The 9,798-nt window shown below is 64.3% G+C and overlaps 1 protein-coding gene across 4 annotated transcripts in view; it reads right to left on the bottom strand.

The window, feature by feature from the left end:
* Positions 1-9,796, bottom strand: part of KCNQ2 (potassium voltage-gated channel subfamily Q member 2) — a 50,655-nt gene extending 40,859 nt beyond the window's left edge. For all 4 annotated transcript variants that reach the window (XM_024750325.1, XM_024750326.1, XM_024750328.1 and 1 more), the window contains exon 1: positions 9,501-9,796. In XM_024750325.1, the coding sequence (XP_024606093.1) occupies positions 9,501-9,796 (296 nt within the window). The remainder of the gene's footprint in view (positions 1-9,500) is intronic.
* Positions 9,797-9,798: the final 2 nt, after the last annotated feature.

The following is a 9,798-nucleotide window of genomic DNA, read 5'->3' as shown; positions in this document are numbered from 1 at the left end:
GCCCTCCCCACCCGTGCCTCAGCTCCCCTCTGCGCCCTCCCCACCCGTGCCTCAGCTCCCCTCTGCGCCCTCCCCACCCGTGCCTCAGCTCCCCTCTGCGCCAGCACAGATTTGGGCGGGGGAGCCTACCCCTCTGCCCACACTGCTCCCCACACCCCCTGCCGCCAGGGGACCTGACCCCGTCCTTCAAGGAAGGACACTGCTCTGAGGCTTCTTGGGGGGCAAGGAGGGCCCCAGCCTCCCCCTGGGACGCCTTAGCATCCACACGTGGGGAGCAGGCAGCCGCTGGCTGGGTGATTTCCTGTGCTGTGGGGCGGGGGTCCCCCTCCAGGTGTGTTTTCTTCCACGGTCCACACTGAGCTCTGTCCTTGTAAGTCCTGGTCTCCCCTGGCCCCGGCTCACTTCTGGGGGTCCCCGTCTTGGGGTGCGCCCCCCGGGCCTGCCACACACACACCCAGCACAGCCACCGTTGGGGTCCCTCGAGTGCCAGGCTCTGTCCAGGGAGCTGGCCTGACGAAACGGTCAGCATGGCTGACCCCCGGCCCTGCGGGTCCCGTAGCCCCAGCCATGCGGACGCCTGTGCAGGAGCGGGGTGAGGAGGGGAGGGGTCCCCCGCGGGAGGCACTGCCGTGGACAGGCCTCTGAGGTCAGGGCCCAGGGCAAATACCATCTTTCGGGGGAGAGGTGCTCCCCCCGCCACGAGGGGTCAGTCTGGACCACCCCGGGCATCTGACATCCCCTTCATGAGCACAGGAGCCCATGCAGGCGCTCAGGGTACCCCCACACCAGGGCCCCTCACAGACCCGCCTCCCCAGGTCGACGGCACGGCCAGGCCTGCTCCCCCGGACTCTTCCTGAACACCCTCCAAGCGGCTCTCGGGCTGGCCCACTCCCCCCGTGCCCCACGGGTCATAGCTCAGTGGTCCCCTAAAAACACTCCTGGTGTTCTGCCGGCCTCCATCTGCACACCTCCAGCGGCAGGACCTCGTTTTAACAAGCCCCCTCCCGGACCAGCCCTGGTCCTGACCCTGGGGGGCCACCAGGCACGTGCTTGCCTGGGTCCTTCTCCAGGCCAGAGGCGCCGTCTGCTCCCCAGCCGGAAGCCACCGAGGGCGTAGGGTGAGGGATCAGTGACAGGGCCACCTCATTCTCCCCCGACCCCAGGGGCACCAGGAGCCCTGATGACAGAGACAAAGCCCAACACTCGTCCAGCAGAGACTTGTCTGAGTCCACGGGAAAATCCCCACCACACACGGTTAGCACGAAGGAGGATGACAGCCTGAATCCGATCTCCTTTAAGAAACGCAGAGACAGGCACAGATGCTCGGAAGGCAATCGGGAAAGACAAACGCTCCTCCTCAGCTTTTCTGCATCTTCTCCATTTCCGACGGTGGACGTGTGTAATTTTCATAATCAGAAGAGGTAATGGACCATAACCAAGTGTTTCTCTAAGAGGCCGCCAGCCCCTCTCGCTCAGACCACGCAGTGCTGTCTGCCCACCACCTGGCCTGAAACACTGGATTTCCGTCCACACGGTATTAATTCAGCTCTCAGCTAATCAAACCGCACAAAGCGGAGAGGACCGTCTTGGAGAACGTTGACCAAGGAGGAAAGAGCTCTGTGAGCACAAAAGGCTGAATCGGGAGGCGGAAGCAAGCGGCCATGCGCCTGCCCCAAGTGCCCCGTCCGCAGGCCAGCCAGTGATGGGCCAATCTCCCCACTTTCCATGTCCCGCACGGAGCTCACTCGGAGAGACGGCCGTGGGCTCGTGATCAGGACCGCGGCCAGCGCCCGGCATGGCGGTCCTGCCTCGGCTCACCCGGGTCACCCCCGCCAGAGGCTGAGCTCCAAATGCTCTCACTTCCTGTGCCTCCGGGTGAAAGTCGAACCCCGGGTCAGGCCCTGCCCTCCTGCTGGAGGGCCCGTCCCGGTGCTGCCACCACATCCCATCAAGGCTTGGCCTCCAGGGAGAACAGACTTCTAAACGCCAGTCGACCCAGCCAGGCCCGGCAGGACTGGCAGCCCTGCTCAGAGCCCTGCTCCCAGGAACAGAAATGGATCGGCAGGTGCTCGCCCAGGCTCCTCCCACTTCCACATCCCACTCCCCCCCCACCCCCGCTTCCTCCCCCAAAGCCTGGAATCCCAGGAGAAACTGGCCTTTTCCTCAGACAGACCCTTCAAATATTTTTTTCCAAGCCTAAATGTGAAAGCAAACTCAAAAGTTCTAAGCTCTCTAGTCAGGTCAAGACTGAGGCTCCAGGGAAGGAAGGGGCGGACCAGACAGGACCTGGAGGAGGGAGGGGCCTGGGCAGGGGCACACACAGCAGACAGCCAGGAACAACCTGGGAGCTGAGACCTGTCCCCACAACAGACGATGAAGGAATCTCTGGAGACGCTGTTTCCAACGAGTCCGAGTAGGACTTTCTGGAACAAACGCGGTTCTGTACATTTACAAAATATTCCAGGGGGCTTCCCTGGTGGCGCAGTGGCTGAGACTCCACGCTCCCAATGCAGGGGGCCCGGGCTCGGTCCCTGGCCAGGGAACTAGATCCCACATGCACGCTGCAACTAAGAGTTCGCAACTAAGGAGCCCACGTGCTGCGACTAAGACCCGGCACAACCAAATAAACAGATAAATAAATATTTTTAAAAATTATCCCGGGTAATCTGAAGACATTAAAGACCTAATTTTACTCGAGCCGGGTAGCCGGCAGAGCCTAAGGACACTCAGCTCTGAGTACATCCTGGAGATGAAGGTCAGACTCAGGGCTGGCGGTTGGAACGCACCCACCCTCACGTCTCAACCAAGTGAAGCCAACACGGCCTCTGCGAGGAGCTGCCGGAAGAGGCCCGCCCGCTCCAGCGCACCCTCCCTTGGGCCGATCCCAGCTGCTGGGCAGTGGGACCAAGGCTCTGGGCCGCCGGTGGCCGAGAAGAGGCGAGAGCCCCCTCGTGGGCGGGCACCCGGGCGGGCACCCGCCCCAGGCCAGGGGTCTCCCCACCGTCCTTGGGGCTGCTGGAGAAGGCGCAGCCCTCACCCAGCCTCTGCCGGGCTTGAGCACCGCTGGCCCCGCTCACCAGCGCGCGCTCGCCTGCGCCCCACCCCACGGCGTCAGGACACCTGGTAGAAGTCCTGCCGCTGTCCCTGTTCTCCTTTTGGCAGGCACCATCTTGCCCGTTCCCCAGGGAACCCCCTTTGCGTGACGGAACCCTCACTTGCCAAACCCAGGCCTTCACAGTAGGGAACTCTGGGGCCTGCATGCCCCGGGGCTCTGGCTGGGCTGTGGATGAAGCCACCCAAACACACTAGGGCAAACTGAGGAATGTGGGCCCTGCACCCCCACTGGGAGGCATGCAGGCCCCAGAGCTGCCCACCCAGGGGCTGCAAGACCCAGGCATCCCCAGCCCTGCTTCCTCCTGGATGAATTAAAAGCTTGGTGCAGCCCAGCTTCAGACAACAAAGACCAGCCCTCTCCCTAACTCCAGACCGTTTGCAAAACAGCACCTGGACCACCTCCCCCCAACTCCAGCCATGGCTGTCTTAATTCACACGAGGAACAGACAGGCTTTAGAAATAGTCATCTCTCTGCCCTGACCCCTCCTGCACGCACCCTCCTCACCAAGAGGGGTTTTGGGGGTTCACCGCCACCCCACCAGCTGCCAGGGGAGCAAGCTGGGAGCGGTCATCGGGCCACGGCCGCCTGCAGAACAGTGGAAAGAGGGCCTAGGGGGCGGGGGCAGCTGCGTCAAACCCTCCCCTCAGCATGGAAGGCAGAGTCCCTGGGGGACAACCTCGGGGCTGCACGCCCCTCTTCTTTCTACCTCGGATCTCACCAAGCTGGCCCGGGCTTGCTGGCCGGGTGCCCCACAGCTGGGAGGGAACTGCATGGCACAGATGAGGCCCATTTCCCGATGCCGCAGAGCTGTCAGCAAACCGCTGTTGGAAAGCACAGCCGGGCACCAGCCTTCAGAAGGGAGTGGCTGTGCTAGAAGGAGTCTCCCATGCTCTGGGGCAGCGCCAGGAGATGGGCTCAGCCTGGCGGCCCACGTGACACTAAGTCACCACACGACAGCTTAGGAGGGCGTGCAGCTCATCAGGACGCAGCCCGTGTGGAAACCTGGGGTCCCCTTTACGGTCTGGGGGTCCATTGGTACAACCCGCTCGCAATGGTCCTTCTCAAGCCAAAACCGTTCTGGCCTCTATGCTCGGAGGCCCAGGGCGCTGGGACCATTCAGCCGTGGAAGGAAGACCTCTCCCAATACCCAGGCAGCTGTAGAACAGTGAGGTCCTTTAGGAAAACGGCCAGTCCTCCTGGACAAACACAGCTTCAGACGGGGGCCCCGTGTCTAATCACGCGGCCACGTTCACAGCAGCCCCAAACCCCTCCATCCAGGCGCAGTCACTGGCCGACGGGACTGAGAACACCCCCGGGCCGCGCTGAGGGCGGATGGCGCAGGGTGCTGTCCCGGACGCGCCCACCTCCCTCCGCCTGGTCTTCCTCCTTGCTGAGTGACAGACAAGGCGGCCAGGACCCCGTGAACGTCACACGCTCCGGGCACTGTGCTGAGTGATTCACAGGAGACAAGCACAGAACGGTGTCCCCACGTCACAGATGAGGGGACACAGGGCCCAAGGCAGGATTCCCCGCCAGGCCCACGCAGAGCCCACGGTCCCCACGGCTCACCACCCTCTGCCCACGCGCGCCCCCTGAACCATCACTGGTTATAACCTCACACCACACCTGACGGGGGCGTGGGGGTAACGAGGTGACGTCTGTGACTAAGGCACGTACCCGGCGATCTCCATGCAGGAAAGACCCTCCATTTACACTCGAGAACGTTTCAAATGACCCGCCTACGAGGTAACCCAGGCAGCACGGTTTATAATGAGGCTACCGGACACAGGCCAATGTCTCTCACAAGCCCTGGCTCAGGAAGGTGCAGAAGGCTGCAGCCCAGGGCGACCCAGCACCGTGAGCCCCAGGCCTGGCCCCCAGCCCCACCCCACTCCCGTCCCCACAAGGAAAGGGTCACAAGCCTGCAGTGCCTGCAGCACGTCCCGCCCTGTTGTGCCGAGCGGAGGTGCGGCCCTCCGCGGGGTCCCCCACCGCCATCCTGGCCCTCAGCACCTTCCACGAGAGGCCCCAGAGAACTCTCAGTCCTCTGGAGCCTGTCCCTTCTCCGGGGCATTCAGAACGCAGCTCCCGGGGGTGGGGGCAGCCTGGCGGGCTCGCCAGGACGGACTCAGGACGCCTGTGAGCGGTGGCCAGGAGCAGACCCCGGGCCTCACCGTGGACACGCAGGCGCGCAGGGATTAACACAGCCTAGGATTCACTTACTGACCAAAACGGACCGGGAAGAACCCCCTGAGACGCTCCATCCACCACCAGGCTCGGGCTGCGCTCCTGGAAACAATCCGGTCTCTTCACAATCATTCCGGGTTTAGGTGTTTTCCGAGGCGGTGCCCACGTCGAAGCCCCCCGCCGAGTCTCCGTAGAGACTAGTTTCAACGTTTGACTTGTACTGGTTTCTAACAAAACAGATTTTTCTTTGTTCTGATCTGTGAAACTGTCCAGAACGGAGCTTCCTACCGACCCCATTACCTCGAGGACACAGACCGTTTGCGGGAATTCACGACAGTGTAATTAGACACCGTGATTAAGAAACACTTCATTAAAAAACACTTCATTGTCTTATTGTGGGTGAGAAATCCTACCATGAGGCCTGAGGTCTCCAGACAGCCGACTGGGGACAGTCTACTGAGCCCTGGTCTCCCGGGAAACCACAACCCTCCTACCGTTTTCACCTTTGGGGAAATTTCCGTAAGATTCTCCAACCTCTTCAATCAATAGACATTTCCTCCCCAGGATTGCAGCGAGGTCTGGGAGCTGAAAGAAGCTGCGAATACAGCCATTCAGACCCCAGTCTCCTCTCAGAAGCAGACACCCAGGGCCACTTGTCCTGGGGCCCCCACGCCCCCTAAGTGCAGTCACACCGAGGAAAAGAGAGGCCAGCACGTGGGCCCACACTTGCCCACCCGAGGGCGGACAGGTGAGAGGGGGCAGCGGGTGGCCTGCACGTGACCAAATGTGGAACCTCACGTGGGTTATCCGAGGCCACGCGGGGGACTGCAGCTGGGCCCTGAGGCCCCAGGCCCCCATCCCGCTGCCCCCAGCCACAGGCCCCGAAATGTCAGCGGCCCCCCGAGACCCACCTGGACGCCATCCGAGGACAGAGGGGGCTCGTTGGACTAGCCCGAGAGAAGGCAGCTCACAAGAGTGAGCCGCTCAGGCGAGCCCCGGCCTCCAGAGGCCAGTCCCTGCCCTGCAGTCACCGGCATTTTCCATCTCACCTATTTCAAACACAGTCTCACCTGGCAACTCCAAGTGGCTTTTGGATGTTGGAAAAGTCAACCGATCTGCACCCCAAGTTCCCATCACTGGGCCGAGACCCCTTCTGTCCAGCGCGAGTGGGGCAACTCAGGAACTCGACCGCCTCAGCCTTGGTTTCCTCACCAGTGAAAATGGGGCCACAAAGTGAGGAACCCCTGAGACCAGCGGACAGCGGGCCGGCCCAGAAGACGTGCGGTTCCCCTCCCGTCCTAACTTGAGCCTTGGGGAGATCCCCCCACCCCCTCACCATGATGGAGCAGCTGCCGCTCCCACCTGTGAGGGGAGGGGGCAGCGCACCCAACCCAGGCTCTCAAAGAACCCCCAAGGGCTTGCCTGAAGCGGATGAGTAGCCCCTGGGGCCCCACTGGCCTGGACACGCATCCCTGAAGTGTTTTGGGGCCTTTTCTGTGGCTCACACCCCCTCTGAGAAACTCATGAAAACCCTAGACCGTAGCTAGAAAATCCTCTCGTGTAAAGACGCCCTGCTCTAGGGGTGCACAGACCCTCGGAGCCCCGAGACCTGCCTGGGGGTGTGAAGGGCAGGCAATGGTGAGCTGAGATGCACCCCTTCCCCACCCCATACGGCCCAGCTCCTCGCAACAGGGTCCCCACTCACTGCGGACGACACCAGCCTGCCCGCCCAGAATCCCGGCCAGGTCTGGGTGAACAGCCACGCGGGGCGGGGACCTGCCCAACCAGGGACTGCTCTCCCTCTCCAGCCGGAGCAGAGGAAGGGACACTGCAGGGGCCTCGGGGCTGGGAGGGGGTCCCGGGCGGGCTCCCCTCAGCCTGGTCCAGGATCTTCCTGACTCAGGGAAGCCTCCCGCCCCCACAGGCAGCAGCAGTGATGGCGATGGCTCCAGGCCCAGAGGCACGTCCATGGAGACAGCCCGTCCGCAAAGGGCAGGGGCACCCGGCCTGATGCCCACCAAGCCCGGGGGCCAGAGGGCGGCCACCTCCCTCCCCACCTCTGACACCCAGAGGGCTCAGCACACCTCTGCCTTCCAGAAGCCAGGCTTTGGTGGAAGGGGGCCCAGGAGGGCAGCTGCCCCAGCCCTGCGAGCACTCCCGGCCCCCACTGCCCCTCCCAGGCCCAGCTCAGGAGGGGCTTGAACTGGTTTAATCAACAAACCAAACAGACGAGGGCCAGTCCCTGCTGGGGGGCGGGGGGTGACCGATGAGCAGCAACAGCGGGACAGAGATGTCGCCGTTCAGGAGCACCCCCGGGCCAGCGCCAGGACGGTGGAGACCCCACGCGGTGGCCTCCACAATGCCTTGGGGGCAAGGGCAGCTCTGCCCCGTTCACTGCCCCTGGACCCTCACACACTGCAGGCCCACCTGTCCCGACTCGGGCACTCCCGAGGCGGGGGCAACGCAGACCCACACCCAAGAGCAGCTGCCTGGCCCCCAGTCCCCACACTCTGTTCCCAGTTCTGAAGGCTGCAGCTTCCAGGACGCAGGACGCACGGAGGGGCCGGCCACTTCGGGCCTGGGCAGGGAGAGGCCACACAGAGGGGACCCCAGGAAGTGCTGCTGGCGGGGACCTTCGTGCCCAAAGCACAGCAAACCCTCCAGCAGCCGCACCACAGGTCAGACAGGAGCGGGGGCACCGCTGGGCTGTGCCCATACACCAGAGGTCACCTCGGGCCAGGACCTGGTTGACCAGAGCCGGCCCCCGCCCGGCAGGGAGAGGAGGCACGGGGCTCTTCCAAGGAGGAAGAGCGCACCTGGGCATGTCCGCCTCGGGAAGAGCCAGGTCACCTCCCTGGGGCAGGCGGGGGCTGACACAGTGCCAGGGGAGCCTCTGCCTCTTGGGACTCCCGGGGTGGCTCAGCGCTGGGGCTGGGGACAGTGGCCAGGAGGCCTCCAGGGCTGTGGTGACCCCCAGGACACCTATCCCTCCAGCAGCTTGGCATATCCTCCCAGGGTCTTCTCCCCCACCCACAGAGGGTCCGTCCAGAGCACACACTCACAGGTCACAGGCACACTCACGGGCACACACCCCCCCATCCCAGGTGGGCACTTGGTCGGAGACGGTTTCCCAGAATCCACCCCTCACTCCCATCCCCAAATGCCTCTTTCTCACAAAATGGCCGAGTCCCGGACCCAGTCTAGCTGGGATGGGAGAGAGCGCCTGTAGGCTCAGAGGCCGTGCTCGCCACCAGCACAGGCACGCGTGCACACACACACACAAACGCCACACGCTCGAACACCCGTGTGCACACAATGCCGGCCTGTGGCCACCAGCCCTGGCGCAGGAGCCAGGAGTTCCCTGAACAACGGGCCCAGGGACACCGACAGCCCTCCCAGGGCCAGGGCTGGTGGCCCCAGGATGGTGGCACCCCTCTTCCTGGGGGTCCACTCTGCAATAAAGGGGGTCTGGAGCCCAGAACGCGCGCAGGGGCGTCAGGCATGCACCTGCTCCTCCAGCGAGCAGCGGCAGGGGCTCAAGGCTGTGCTGGGTGGAGGGGAGGGTGGGGCGACGCAGGCCAGGCCAGGGGTGGGTGCAGGCACCACGGGGCAGGAACAGCCAACTAACTACCCTCAGCCCACGGCTGGGGGCGGAGAGTAATGACGGGACCCCTCCGCCATTGCAGCACCCCAGAAGCGCACCCTAGGAGGAGGGCCAACCCCTCCCCCCATTCCCCCTTCTTTGAGGGAACCCATCTAGAGGGGGCCCTCTAGGAGTCCAGATCCAGTGACAGGACGGGCAGCGCCGCCCTCCCTCCCTGGTCGGCCCTTTGTTCGGTGCAGTGGCCGTGGGGAGGGGCCTCTCAGGGCTGAGGAGGGGAGGCTGGGGCGCTGCACATCTCCCCATCCTGCGGGGGAGGGACTGATGCAACCCAACCAGGCCGCTGGCGGGCGCGGGAGGGGGACAGGCGCCCCCACCCCGACCCCAGAACTCCTTCCAACCAGACGTCTCCGAAATTGCTCTCCAACCTCTGTCCTTCTCTTGAACCAAGGGACCCCAGGCACACGGTGTGACCGACGCGGGCGCTCGGACACACACGGAGGCCCTCGTAGCCCGCAGCTGTGCGCCCACGGGCCACCAGCGGCCGATCGCCCGGGTGCCTCGCGACCCGCGCCCGCCGCCCGGGTGGGCACTCACACGTAGGCGTGGTAGATGAAAGCCCAGCCGCGCGGCCGCTCCAACACGTTGTAGAGGAAATTCTGCAGCTTGCGGTAGAAGGCGTTGCGCTTGGGGGGCTTCCCGGCGCCCGCGCCGCCCGCGCGCGGCTTACTCAGGATGCTGCCGCGCTTGGGGGCCTCGGAGCCGGCGATGAGCAGCGCGCCGTCTCGGGTGGAGTCGGGCGCGCCGGGGTCCAGCCCCACGAAGCCCACCTTGAGCTTCTTCTCCCCGCTCGGGCCGGGGTACACGCCGCCGTTGCGAGACTTCTGCACCATGG

The sequence above is a fragment of the Neophocaena asiaeorientalis genome, unplaced genomic scaffold (genome assembly GCF_003031525.2).
Source record: "Neophocaena asiaeorientalis asiaeorientalis breed wild unplaced genomic scaffold, Neophocaena_asiaeorientalis_V1.1 scaffold606, whole genome shotgun sequence".
NCBI lineage: Eukaryota > Metazoa > Chordata > Mammalia > Artiodactyla > Phocoenidae > Neophocaena > Neophocaena asiaeorientalis.
The sequence above is the reverse complement of the archived record's forward strand: the minus strand, read 5'-3'. Positions and strand labels throughout refer to the sequence as shown.